At 27.7% G+C, this 15656-nt stretch overlaps 1 protein-coding gene across 1 annotated transcript in view; it reads left to right on the top strand.

The window, feature by feature from the left end:
• Positions 1 to 15656, top strand: part of LOC122856635 (cadherin-related tumor suppressor) — a 57577-nt gene that overhangs the window by 33116 nt on the left and 8805 nt on the right. The window contains exons 2-6 of the mRNA XM_044158363.1: positions 252 to 614; positions 2462 to 2698; positions 3827 to 4963; positions 5479 to 5656; positions 15406 to 15586. Coding sequence (XP_044014298.1) covers positions 252 to 614; positions 2462 to 2698; positions 3827 to 4963; positions 5479 to 5656; positions 15406 to 15586 — 2096 coding nt within the window. The remainder of the gene's footprint in view (positions 1 to 251; positions 615 to 2461; positions 2699 to 3826; positions 4964 to 5478; positions 5657 to 15405; positions 15587 to 15656) is intronic.

The raw sequence follows: 15656 nt of genomic DNA, 5'->3' as shown, positions 1-15656 counted from the left end.
GTATTTTCATGTTGCGTATAGTAGAAAATCATTGATGATAAAAAGATTAGAAAGAAAAAAAAAAAAAAATTGATTAATGAATGATTTAAGTTGTTGATGATAATTTAAAGCTCGCGTGCGCGCACTCATGTGTTGCTTGATATACAAAAATAACATGTGAAGTTAAAGATAAGATTTTAAATAACCGGTACCTCATTCATTTTCTTATTACGTTGTTAAATATATAAAAATACGTTTAATTGTGATTACAGGTTTGTGTAACGGTACTTGATAAAAATGATGTCGCACCCTCATGGGGTCCAGGACCATGGAAATATCAAGTGTCAGAAGAAGCACCACCAGGCACAATTGTCACGACATTAAAAGCCCATGATCCAGATACAATTGGTAATCTTCGTTACAGTATTGTACCATCAAACAGTGCAAAAATGTCGGCTGATGATTTTACAAATGTCATCACAAACAATGACATGGATAGACAATTTAGTTTGGATCCAGTTACTGGACAATTACGACTTGTTGAAGCACTAGATCGTGAAACACGTCAACAATATATTTTGAGAGTACGTGCTGATGATGGAATTCAACATACTGATATTAATCTAATTATTCAGGTAACTATATTTTAAATTATTAATTGAAAAAATCAAACGAAAAAAAAAATTCCCTATTGAGTTTAAGAGAGAAAAATCTTTAGATCCGTTATCTTGCAGACATTGAATTCTTGATGAGTACACTGTCTTTTATAGCAAAATATTTTATACACATGCATGCGCCTGTTTGTATACTAGGAAAGATGAATTAAATTTTAATATAAAAACAAAAGTTGTTTGGTCATGTGTGTGACTATAATAATGTTAACTAACAAAGTACAATATATAAAGTATATAAGCTCTGGGTTAGGGCATAATAATGTGAAGAAAAATAAAAAAAAAAATGGGTATATATGTATAAAAAGTTGAGGATCAACTTAAGGAGAGTACTTAGCAAAAACTAGCACAGGTATCAGCAACCTGATGGGTTACCGGTTGAAGAAGAAAAAGACGAAGAAGAAGAGAATAATAAGAAAAAGAAAAAGAAGAAAAGTCTCTTTGCGAATTGCGCAAACAGCAAACTGTATATATACATGCGAATAAATATAAAAAATAAAAAAATGAACGGTTCAAAGAACGCTAAGAAATATCAGAATTGGCTAAGAGTTGGATCTTCTTGGTCTTTTGCCGCTGCGATGATCTTCCATAAGTATAAAGTGACCAAGAATTCCATGAGCGACTGATATGTCGCGGTGTGTCTGTCTTTTTCACAATTGTGACGTGCAATGCAGTGACCGTGGTATCCAAACAACAACACAAAATAATTCTATACCAACCAACCAACCAAGATGATGATGACGATGATGATGACAACGATGATGAGATGATACCTGGAAGCCTGTTTAAAATCGTCAACGAGAAAAGTACCTATACCACATTGATGCAACTGAAAAAATGAAAAAAAATTTACAAAACCATGAAACAATTTGTGCATTCCTTTAGCCTTTAAAAGTTTAACTAAATACTTTTTAAGAGTCGCCAACAATATGCGAGGTCCCGAAAGAATTTCAACGATTAAATGTCATAAAGACAATTTTTGTGACATCATTCACATGTTCCTTTTGTCCTCGTTAAACTTTCAGAATGTCTTTTCGGTATCATGTTTTTTTTTTTTTTTTTCAATATATATTTACAATAATTTCATATAAATACATTTTTTATTTTTATTGTCATTTTAAATTGACTGAATATATATTTTGTTTTAATATAATTTGGTTCGAGTTTTTATCAACTCAAATAGTTGTTGTATGTTGACCCGGACATTCTCTGCGTCCTTAATATGTATTTTATATTTTAATATTTTATATATGCGATGATTTTTTTAGCCTGTCAGTATAATATATATTTTAAATATATTGTATATTATAGTATCTGGCAGACTATTATGTGCTGTGGACCCTGAGGGTCTTTCAAGAGGTCACGCGCGACTTCTTCCTGTTCTAAGTCGCATGCATATAACTTTAGTTTTAAACTTTACGAGCCAATGTCGATTTGCAATTTGTGACGAATTTACCGTTCGATATATAAGTTACTCATTAGTCATTATATATATTGTACCTTTATTTCCATCACCAACGCCCGCATTTACTATTATCTAATTTCATTTATTTTTTCTCTCTTCAAGTTGTATTATTATTATCGGTCATGCTTACCAGTTTGTTTTTTATTTTCAAACAACTATACAGCAGCAGCAGCAACAGCAACTAAACTCATCACAAAGCTATACCGCCTATATAATATTAACTATATATTTATTTATTTATTTATTTTATTATTTTTATTATTTTTATTATTGCTGTTGTGATAATAACAACAACTGTGAGAATAGAAAATGAAAAATATTATTTATTGATGTTATTGAATTACAGGTGACAGACACAAATGATAATGCTCCAGTTTTTCAATCAATGGCATATTCATTTGACATGCCAGAAAATGAAATACGCGGTACAAAAGTTGGTCAAGTTATAGCAACAGATGCTGATGATGAAGGTCCAAACAGTCAAATAAGTTACGCCCTAATATCTGATTGGGCAAATGATGTTTTTTCTCTGAATCCAAACACTGGTGTATTTACTCTGACATCTAGTCTCGACTACGAACAGGTAAACTATTTTAATAATTATTTTATGAAAAAGAAAAAAAATAAAAAATTATATTTCACTAAATTTTAGCCTTTGGATAGATGAATGAGAAGAGAAGTCAAAAAAATATATTGCTGGGGGGCTTGAAAATATATTTTTTTTTTTTAGACGATTATATATAAAAGAGTTTTTAAAAAACGCAAGACTAGAATTTTCGTTGGTATAATTTTAGTGTGTGTTCAAAACTGTAGACCAAACTGAGAATTAAAAAAAAAAAATTTCAAGTCAAAAATAAAAAACGCTAGTAAAAAAGTAAAATTGTGTTAAAACAAAAAAAAAAAAAAAGTGCATGAATAAAGATGCAGGCACATATGTGCAGCTCAGTTTCATTGTGCAAGGTGGGCGCACACACGAAAGTCTTTAAAAATCATTTTAGTTTGTTGGCAAAACGTTCCTGCGAAAAAGAATTAAATGATTTGCCAGTAGATTGAAGGGGGAGGGGTGTTCAAAGAAAGGAAAAAAAAAAAAAAGAGACCGTTTATAGAACCCTTCATCAAAGTAAATGCTCTTACCTCATCTCCAAGATTATCGGACGGTTTATGGACGGATTTGAACGTTTGAAAACCGGCGGGTGCATTCCGCCATTGGGCTAAAACCAAAAAAGTATATATACACACTGTAAATGCATCTGAAAAAATAACACGGTTTGCTTCTTCCTCCTCCTCCTCCCCCTTCTCATATATATATATATTATTTATTTATTTTTGTTTTTACGTATATATATATATATATATTTTTTTTTTTTTTATTGTTTGTTGGTGAGCGTATCCTCCCGTAAATCGGTCCTTGTAAAATCTTTAAGTATAGACTTCAATGAAGAGTTCTCTTGACTTGTTTTTCCTTTTTTTTTTTTTGTCGACTTCTTTTTGAACAGCCGCGCAAATAAGTTGGCAACTTACTGATGTTGCTTGAGTCAGTTGTAAACACGATGATTTTTATTGTTAAACACCACTTAAATAAAAACAAATGTTATGGATTTTTAAATTGTTAAGAAAATAAATAAAATTATAAGACAATTTTTTTAGCAACTGGTCTTAATATTTGATAAATAAATTAAAACATAAAAAATTTTTTTATTTCAATTTACAGGTTCAACATTATATACTTGTTGTACAAGCAACAGATGCTGGATTTCCAGTTTTATCAACAACAGTTACTGTCTATTGTAATGTCATTGATTTAAATGACAATGCACCAATATTTGAGGCAGGTCCTCATGGTGTTGAAATACTAGAAAATACAACAGTAAATACATCAGTATTATCAGTTGTTGCACAAGATTATGACTCTGGTGATAATGGAAAGTTATCATATGAAATAACAAGTGGTGATGAGACTGGTGATTTTTCAATTGCATCAAATGGAACAATTTATATTAGCAAATTACTTGATCGTGAAAAAAAATCAATATACAATCTTGTTGTAACTGCTAAAGATAATGCAAAATTACCAAACAAACGTCTGTCATCATCAGTACAAGTTGGAATAATTCTACTTGATGTCAATGACATTACGCCTAAATTTATAACTCCAAATGTAACAACAATCCTTGAAAATTCACCATTAAATACACTTGTAATGTCAATAAAAGCAATTGACGAAGATGAAGGAAAAAATGGTTACGTTGAATATTCACTTGATGATAATACAGTTCCATTTAGTCTTGGTTCTGTTGATGGTCAATTACGTGTATCTGGTTCACTTGATCGAGAACGACAACAAAATTATACACTTAAAGTAACAGCTAAAGATCGTGGTGAACAATCAAAATCAACATCAACATCAATAACAGTATTAATATTAGATGAAAATGATAATTCACCAATATTTAATCCACGTCAATATTCAGCAACTGTTGCTGAAAATGCAAGTATTGGTGCAAGTGTATTACAAATAACAGCAACTGATAAAGATGACAGTGAAAATGGTAGAGTACGTTACAGTATTATTTTCGGTGATGATAATCGTGATTTTACAATATCTGAAGATGGTGGAATAATAAGAGTATCAAAAAATTTAAATTACGAAAGAAAATCACGTTATTTATTGACAGTTAAAGCTGAAGATTGTGGTATGGAAATTGGTAGAGAATCTAAAAATGATATTGCTGAAATATCAATTAATGTACTTGATATTAATGACAATGCTCCAGTTTTTTTGGACTCACCATATTTAGCACATGTTATGGAAAATATGTTACCACCTGGTGGTGGATTTGTCACTCAGGTAAAAATATTTTAAATCATTTATTTTTATTAATATCTTTGAGTTTATTGGGTAGCACGCAAATTTAATCTTGCATGTTGAAAATATTCAAGCAAATTTTATTTTTGTGTGTGAGTGTGTGCCTTGTGGGTAAAGAAAGTCATTCTTAAAAAAATACTCACACATATTTATTTATATATAAAAGCCGTGTGAATACTTGGACACTTTTTGGTAACTTCATTTTGACTTTATTTTATTTTTATTTCGATGGTATATTATAGTATATATATCCACACAGCCAACTCGTAAAGTACCAAATTTTATCGTGTATAATGTTCGCTTTAAAAATTTACGCTCAAACAATTTTCCATAATTTAACTGGCATCTCTCTGGCATTTAATACATTATATATATAAATAAATAAATATATTAAAGCACGTGGATACACTGTATTACAACTCAATTGATGAATAAATATTTTAAAATAATATTAGCAATTTGTTAAATTTAAAAATGATGAAATTTTTTTATTTCAGGTAAAAGCATATGATGCTGATACACCACCGTACAATGATCAAGTACGTTATTTTTTGAAAGAAGGTGATACTGATTTATTCAGGATAAATGCAAGTACAGGTGATGTGATTTTATTGCGATCACTTGACAGAGAAATAACATCAGAGTATACACTTACTCTTGTTGCAATGGATACAGGTAAAGTGACATTTTATTTATTCATTATTATTATTATTTACTTATCTTATCGTATTATCTGAATTTAAAATTTACAAGCGTAATGGGATTTTATATATAAAATAAAATAAATAAAGGAGCTCCAATTCATTGGAAGTTGGGTTGTCCCTTTAAATGCATCTTATAAAGTAATGGATATAAAAATAATCAAGCACAAACAGTAGTTGTGTATAAATGGTGATGGTGATGATGATGATGATGATGGTAGTGGTAGTTGGTTGGTTGGTTGGCTGGTTGGTTTGTTTGTTTATTTATTTTGTTGGTATAGCATCTACTAGTATTCACATAACTCGATGTTAGAAACGATCCAAGCGCGATCATACGACACTGAATAGCCAGAAGCTAAAAGATACGCAGTCGATCGAATCTTTGCTGGGTATCCACCGCGTAAATTTACTCGACAGGTTAAATAAATAAACACACTGCATCGTTCAATATATACCTATATAAAAAAAATTATTTGCCTGGTTAGTATTTGCTTACTTGGTGTATAAAACGCGTTACTCACACACTGTGTGTCTTGAAATCAAGCCTAATTCTCAGCATTCCAATTTTCTATGTTTTATTTTTTATTATTTTTTTTTTTAACCATTCACAAGGCAAAAGACTTGTTTGTGTGGTGCTTGAATGCAGCATTTATATCTATTCTATACATCTAGACGAGTTGGTAAGTTTGTCCCTCGAGGCGATGCTTATTTTATATTTTATTTATTCCTTATTTATATATATATTTATTTTTATTTTTTAAAATAAAAGTTGCAGGGGCACGCACTTGTCCCTTTAGTCACCTTGTATAAAATGGCAATTAAGTCGGTGGAATAAATAATGCTAACATGTAACTTTGTCATTGAATTTGCAAATTTATTATTATTATTATTTTTCGATCATATTATAACGGTTTATGGAATGATCATCATGATACTGGGTGGTGATCATCATCATCATCATCATCATGACAATGATGCTGCTGGTATAATAAATAGAAAATAAAACAACAAATTAAAAAATATTTATACAAGCAAGGTGCAAAGTGCGACTTACAAGATGTATATATAATATGCAAGGTGCAAAGTCAAAGAAAAAATCATCAAGTACATAAGGGTATATGAAGTTGAAAATAATATGTAAAATATATTTTTTTTATTTGAAAGAAAACAAAAAAGAGATAAAAGAAAATATTTTATAAAGCTTGATGGATTTCTAATGGCGTTTGTGCAAGTCTGCAAATGTTTGTGTTGGAATGGAATAAAAGCCACTACATCAGAATAAATAAAAAAAGATAAAAAAATGAATAGATTGGTGTAACATTGTGAGCTTACGCGAGTAGTGTTGCGAGTGGGCACTCGTTGACGACGAAAAAGGGTGCGGATTATCGCAGTGCATCAAACCTCCTCCCAGCAACCGATATCGTGTTTTCATATTATTTATTTTTTTTTATTTTTATTTTCTCACTTTTATACAAGGATTATTTTTTTTATTATTATTTTTTAAATATTTATACAACTCTGTTTTGAATAATAAAAATTATTGTGGATAGTTATTGCCAGTCTGTGAAACAAGCAATTTATGTGAGCAAGCTATAAATGCAACTCTTGTTATATAAATATCACACAATACAATGTAAAAATAATAATAATCATATACGATAAATGATACAATGCAATATACAATTTATCATGTGTCTGCATCTCAATTTTCCATCATTGAATATTATATAATATCTTTGAATTTTAAATTTTATATTTCAACTTTAATTCACTGATTTCATTCAATAATCAATCTCCGGGGATTTAATTTTTTTTTTTTTTTTTATTTTTTAAACTTGAGATTAATAGTATTTAGATTATCCCAAGGATGTGTCTTTTATCTAATTGATAAAAAAAAAAAAATCAGACACTTTTTTAAAAAATATATTTCGAATTTTTTTTTTTTTGTTTTTTTTCGACAAGGCAATTTCGAATGTATCGAAATAATAAATTAAATATATTTTTGGGACTTGATAATTCTTGATAATTAATAAATAATATAATTCAAGTTGTAAAATTCACATCGTGTTTATAATCAATTAAATAAAATCAATGGTATAAATATAAATATTGTGTTATCGTTAAAAAATGAAAAAAAAAAAAAACGAAATAAATATAAATATTCGATTGAATGCACATGGCAAGATGGCAAGTATCTATATAATAAAATAATAATATATGCGTGTGTACTTGTGCAATTATGCATGTACATATATGCATTCACACACACAAATATTAAAATGTTAAAAATGTGCGTGCAGATACGCGAGTCGCGTGACATAAAGTTACGTGGGATGTCGAGGGTGCGAGGGTAAATGCATTCTAGCATATATCTATACTTAAGTCAATGCAATGCAATGCAATTCATGTGTGTGTGTGTGTGTGTGTGTGTAATGCTGAAGATGAAGTAAAATACCTGAGACAAAATGAGAGAGAATAAAACGTTTCATTCTTGATAATTTTTTTAAAATATTTTTTTATATTCAACTTTTTTTGTTAACGTTCTCTTGTGAGTTGTTTAATTTTTTATTCTCAGTCTTTTTTACTGATGTCCGATCGTCGTGGTAGTGTCGGTTCAAGCTCAAGCAATACCTTCAGGCTTTTTTTTTTTTCATTTTTTTTTTATTTTTTATTTTAAGCATCCAGTCACTCTATAGATATTGCTGCAATGTATATTTTCAAGAAAATACACCAACAAAATCACCAAGCCATATCCGCAGTATATATCCAAGCTTGGTGTAATCGCACACCCGCCCTCGGCGTCTCTAATAGGATGGTCGTGCGACAAACCACCACCGTCTTATTATCCTACTCTTTTTTTAAATATATTTCTATATAGTCTCTCCCTTGTCTCACTCACTCAATTTTACTCGCATTATTTTTCCCGTTTCACATTGTCCCAGGTAAATTTTTGTCTGTACTCACGTAAATTTTTTTTAAATATATTTTATTTCCTAGTTTTATTATTATTTATATTTTTATCCGTTAGTTTTTTCTGTTTATTCTCAAGAGAATTATACAAGTTTTATTTATAATAATAATAATAATTTATACACTTGAGAATTTATAATGTTAAAAATTAAAAAAGACACTTGAAATATTTTCAAGTTACATTGTTGATGGAGTATATATATATATTGAGTATTTTTTTATTTATTTATTTTATCTTGTTTGAGATGCAGACTTTCGAAAGATAACTAAAAATGCATTGTCATAATCATCATACGATAAATACACAATGCTAATGACTTTGGCCAGTTTCTCTCTTTCATTTATATTTCAAGTACCACACAATACACTTCACTGTTCTCTTTTAATTTATATTTATCATTATTTTTTCTCATTCACTTGGTATATAAATAAATAAAATTTTTGTTTATATTTCTACTCGATCAACATTATTCTACAAATTAAAAGTCATCAGTGTAAAAGAAAAAAAAAAATTTATATATGAATTCGACAATATAGTTTTATCATCGTCATCATCGTCCTCATCGTCATGATTATTACTACCAACTGAATAAGATTCAAATCAATATATTTTCATGCCAGGAAATCAATGACTTTTTTACATTTATTTTTAGATTTTTTAATTTATTATATTTTTATCATCTTGAAGGATAAATTTCCGCTTTAATTTTTAGACTTATCGATAAGATTAAGATATACACATAAGAAATTGGTATTTTTTTTTTTTTTTTTTTTTTATATTTTTTATATAATAAAACTTGACACACCCCAGTAGTCTTGCATTGCCAAGTGCATTCAATACAAAAGTCGCGCCTCATTTCCAACAACAAGAGAGAGAAACAAGGATGCTAAATAAATGCAGGCATCAGAGTTATGATGCGCGATTATGATAATCGGTCTCATGTGTTTTTTTTTATTTTAAATATACTTTTTCCTTTTTTTTTTTTTATCCTTTTTAAGTGTGTCTGGAGTATTCTGTCTCACTTTAGCCCACCTCCGGGCTTCTTTTAACATTTTTTTTTTTCTCCACATATCGTCCTCAATTTTTGTGCTCCTTATCTTCACCGCCATTTACCAACCATGGATCTTTTCATGGCCAACAAACTTTTGCAACCTCGCATATTATATTTTAACTTTATTCATATATTTTTTTTTATTTTTCTTTTTTCCATGATGCTGTATACACACCCTCACATTCACCTCTTATTAAACTACATCATACATTTTTTTTTATTTTTTTTTTGACTTGCATCCTTGTTGTACAGCCATTGGAATATATTTATTTTTTTTGATTGTTATAATAATGTGTGCAAGCAGCTTAAAAAGGACACACTGTTGCCTCTTATTATAAATTTTTTTTTTTCTTTTCATTTTATTATTTGCGCAATATGCGTTAATAAATCGAGCCGTCTATTGAAAATCTTTTTCATTATTCTCACTTGTATGTTTTTTAAATTTTATTATTATTATTCTTTGGATTTATTTATTTATTTTAAATTAAAAATAAATACACTTTATCTTCATACTTGGATTAAATTATATTTTAAAAATACGTTGTCTAATTTTGTATTGATAAAGGTTTTCATTTTTATTTTTATTTCTTCAACATGTAATGGTTGAATTGAATAAGATTACAAATTATATAAATATAGTAATATTTCAAGAAATCAGCTTTTAGTTTTTATCAAAAATAAAAAAATAAAAAAGGGCCATTTAAAATGAAAAAAGAAAAAAAAGTTTTTTAAATTATTTGATAATTTATTTTAATGTAAATACCATGGGTTTAAAAAAAAAATAATATAAAATAATAATAATACAATTTGATTAACGAGACAAGACAGTAAATAAAAAAGTAAAAAAAATATTTAAAAAAAAATGATAAAGTTGTATGCTTGCACTTATATAATAATAAAAAAAAAAAATGTTGTTAGATGACAGGGGCCAAATGTAGAATATAAACTAAAGATGTTAATATATGTATATGAAATGAAAAAGTCTTTCTTTTCTTAAATCAGTTTTAATATAAATATTCAGACTGTTGGCGTTGTTTCACTGCACAGGGTGAATCCAACGCCTCCAAGTGTTTCGTTGGCAAACAGGTGAGAGCAACATCATTTCCTTTTTATTTTTTTATTTTTTCTTATACACATACCGCAAAATAAAAACAGAAAAAAAAAAAAGAGATGGACCAACATCTTCATAGCTCTTTCAAGTATGAATGAAAAGAGTGGCTATCAAAATTCAAACAGATAATTTTTATTTTGGTACATATAACAATTCAGATGCGATGGAAGAAAAAATAATCCAAAAATCAAGACACCAAGTGTGAAAAAATAAATAAACAAAAAAAAGAGTTAACGAAAATAAAAACTTGTAAATTAAATGAACAAAAAAATAATATATATAAATATATTGGAGTTTCTCACACAAAAGGGTGGCTTGTTCTGCAGAACATGTGTGATGACCTTGTCCTGTCTTACTTCAACAACATCACCCAAGAACAAGAAGTCATTGTCCACCTTGTTTCTTTGATTGTCCTCTTCTACATATAATAAAAATTTTATTTAACCTCTTTTTTATATTTCTAAAGTTGTATTGTGATGATGACGATGATGATGATGATGATGATGATCAAGTTTGTTGAATTCTTGTACTGTTTAAAAAATTCAACATCATTTAGTCAGCATGCCATGACTCTCTGTATAATAATAATAATTTACAACAAGTTACCTTGGATTAACAGTGTGGTACTTGCTCCAAATGATACTCTTGATCCCGCAACTTGGATAAGACAATTTGCACAGGCCGCCTTTTCCAATTATAACACCCTCTTGTTTCTTCAACATCAAACACTCAACTTGGCTCGTTTTATTTGACCTTGACAATACACTTTGTGTGACTGTATGTGTGTATTAAAACAATCTTTCTCATTATTTTTTGACAAAAGCTTTAAATATATCTCGCTGTTTTTATATATTCAAAAAAAATAGTCATTTCCATGAGTAAATTTAATCAAGATAATATATATTTCATGCAATCATGAGACATATTTATACAACAGCAACTTGAATTTATATATTATTTTTTTTTTATTTTTTCATTTGGTTTATATATATAAGCGGTACTATATCAAATACGCAGAAATCTAACCTTGATAAAATATATATATATAATGACTTTATAGAGTAACAACAGCAACAAGAGAGGCCATAAGCTGACTCAAATGATTTCAATCGGCCAATTGTCACATTGGCATACATACATGTCACTCAACAATTGACAATTGACAATTGAACAAGGCCATTCGGGTGTGCCATCTCACCTTTATATTTTTATATTGTTCAACTGTGACCACGTTATTCTACAATTGTATATATATTTATTTGCAAAATACAATATCTTATTGGATGAGACTGCAATTCAACTTACGTACTTGTAGATTTACAGCGTGATTACACACTTAACAGTCATGGTCGGTCATTCTTTGTATATACATTTATTGATGCTTTTGTTTTTTTTGATACATTATTATTGATTAGAGGTATTTTTTTTTTTTTTTAAATTATTTAAAATCCTTTCATCGTACCGACTGCGTTTGTGTGCCAATTTAAATATCAGTAATCTGGTAATTTTGTTTTTTTTTCTTTTTCATTTCGAATTATTATCAGTTGGTTTATAATTTTATGGCTTTTAAATTATTATCAATTTGATGTATATTTTTCAATCATAAAGATAACACTGTAAATTAATTAATAGGTATATTTTTTTTTTTAATTTTTCAATTGACAATTAAATGAACTTTTTCGATTTTTTTTTTTCGAAAAAAATTACGACAAATTTTTCGAAATAAAAATATGAATTAAAATGATAATAGATTGTTGTAAATTAAAAGTAATAAAAGAAAAAAAAAAAGATACAAAAATTATACATTTAAAAAAAAAAAAAATCATGTGAAATGAAATTCGAGTAAGAAGTTGGCAAATTCCTCGGCACGCTTCTCAATTCGTGTGATGTATTAACGACTCGCAAAAGGCACGCATTTAACTCCACGACAACGCAGTAACAACAATAACAACAACAACAACTTTCGCGACTGTTGAACTGACTTTAATTTACTCACCAACTTGGTGTTGTTATATATTCTCGAAATAATCATCTCGTTTTCGTTCGTCACGCTGCTCAATTCTCTTTATTTATTTATTAACATTTTTTTATTATTATTATATTTTTTTATATACAAATGTATGCACATATACAACCCCCTCATACTCAACTTATCATCAACATACAAAAATATATTCTTAATGTTTCTCTTAACTCTTCTTTCTTGAATATATTCATTTCGTTTTTTTTTTTCTTAATTTTTTTTTTCGTTTTATTTTCAGTCATTAATGCCTAATTAATAAGAATTTCGTTGATTTTTAAAATTTTTTTTTCTCGTACAAATGGAATGTACTGATATTATTTTATTTTATATATTCAATATGTTTTATATTTTTTATTTATCCAAAAAAATTCACATAAATCTCAATGCTTGTTACGACACATTGGGCTGCAACAACAGCAGCAGCATCAGGGCGCCGTCGCACCTGCCTTTTATATTTCTATATATATAACATTCATCCTACGAAGCAATAATTCCAAGACGGTAAATCATTCAACTCGTTCAAATCTATAAAAAAAAAATAAAAATCATCAAATAATCATAATAATTATTACAATAAATATTGTTAAACAAAATAATGATGTGAAAAAAAAAAAAAAAAAGCTTTATACATGTGTCATGTAAAAGATGTAAATATATATTGTTGAATTTTCATATAAATAATATAATGTTTATTGAAAAAAAATGCCAAGAAATTATTGTTAATTAAGAAATGATAAGAAATGATTGATAATAATTAAGAAATAATAATTTTGGAGGAATAATAAAAATTTTTTATTCATTTAAATAATATATATTTTTTAAATTGCAAAATACATTAAATATATATATATTTTTTTTATTTATATATTTATTTGTTTGATGCACGATTTTATTCGACGATTACGGCGACTTTGATGCCTTTTGAAATAGCTCCAAGGAGATCCCATAATGGTGGCTTGATTTTTCGGGAGAATATTGCCGCGAGGCTGAGAAAGAAATAAAAAAGTTTATAATATAAAAAAATATACAACTAAGAGAGAGAATAAAAAAAAGAAAGAGAATAATAATAATAAAAAAATTAAAATGAAAAATAAATAAGGAATAATAAAAAATGAAAAGAGGTCCAGCTTATACTGAGGAGAGGACTGGCAATATATGCCATCCTCTCTTCTCAAAGGAGCAAACACAGCAAGTTGGGCCCCATGACCGCAGTTTTAATTTATTGAACCTTTGTTAATTTGAATATTATGATTTATTGTATTGTTACGACTCTCGGTGCAACCAATGAACGCTTATATGTTCACATGAAACGATTGCGTCGTATCAAGTCGGCAAACTGCATCAAAGTACTTTATTATTTTTCTTTTTAAAATATTTGATTTTTTTTTTTTTTTTTTTTTGATTTTTATTTTTGTAAAAGTGATTTTTGTTATTCTTTTTTTTTTTTAACAATATTGAGTCAACAAATTTATATGATTTTAATGAAAAAATTAGCTCATATGTATATTTATTTGAAATTGATTTATTTTTTTTTTCCCTTTTTTTTTGCTTCACATTGACATGTATATTTTTTATTTTAAAATTTAAGGTGATTTTTAAATTAGTATTTTTTTTTATTTATTTATGCCATTTAATGGTAATTTGTTAAATATTAAATTTGCAAAGATGAAATTAATGTAAATTAAATGTCTTTTTAATTAAATAATTAATTTGATTATTTTTTTTTTTTTTTTTTTGGAAGGAAATTTAAATCGAAATTTGAAACACTTTAAGCTATTGATAGAAATTTTTTATTTCGAATTTCGATTGATTAATTTTTTTCTATTTTTCAATTAATAATTTTAAAATAAAAACAAACATCTTTTCGAAATAAAACAATATTGTTTAAATTATTTTTAAACAATAAACTTTTTTTGTTATATATTTATATAAATTAGAAATATATTTTTTTCTATACAGCAACAATGTTAATTCGTTTCTAGAGGGTCAACTGGTATGTGTTTACCCCACGTGTGGTCGTGTAAGATTAATCGCAAACAAATTTGTCATACTCGGTGTACACGCACAAAAGAATTGAAAGATGTACCATAAGTCTTAAAAAGTGTTTGTACGTGTTGCAAGAGGATCTTTTGTGCGTCCTTGAATATATATACACACAGAATGACGTATGATCACTACGTGCCTCCACACCCCCGTTTTTATATATTCTTATTCTTCTTATATTATTTTATTTTATTTTTTCTCAACTCTATCTGAGAGAAGACCAGCCAAGCACTTTCCCAGTAATGCCCTCAAGCTTTTTTTTTTATTTTATTTATATACAGCATATAGCAGTATACAATATCGAAACTAAAGAAAACACCATGCAAAAAACCAACAAAACCAACACACACACACATTCACACATAAATAAAAAAACAACAACAAAAAACTTAAAGATATAAATATCAGAAAAAATAATAATAATAAAATTCAACATTAAAAAAATATCAAATACCATAAATAAATAACACAAGTATGTTTTTTTAACAGAAAAATAATAAAATTTATTTATTTTTATATTTTAGGATCACCACCTTTGACTGGATCTGGTGTACTTAAAATAGTTGTACTAGATGTTAATGATCATAGTCCAGAATTTTCAAGACCAGATTATTTAGCAACAGTTACTGAAAATTCACCAGCTGGTACTTGGGTTGCAAAACCAACAGCGATTGATCAGGATGAAGGTTTAAATGCTAAAATAAGGTAATTTAATTTTTTTTATTTTATTTTTATTTTAAAAAAATTTCATTATAATAATACCAATTGATTTTTG

The sequence above is a fragment of the Aphidius gifuensis genome, linkage group LG5, assembly GCF_014905175.1.
Source record: "Aphidius gifuensis isolate YNYX2018 linkage group LG5, ASM1490517v1, whole genome shotgun sequence".
NCBI classification, from domain to species: domain Eukaryota; kingdom Metazoa; phylum Arthropoda; class Insecta; order Hymenoptera; family Braconidae; genus Aphidius; species Aphidius gifuensis.
This window is presented reverse-complemented; position numbering and strand designations above follow the sequence as displayed.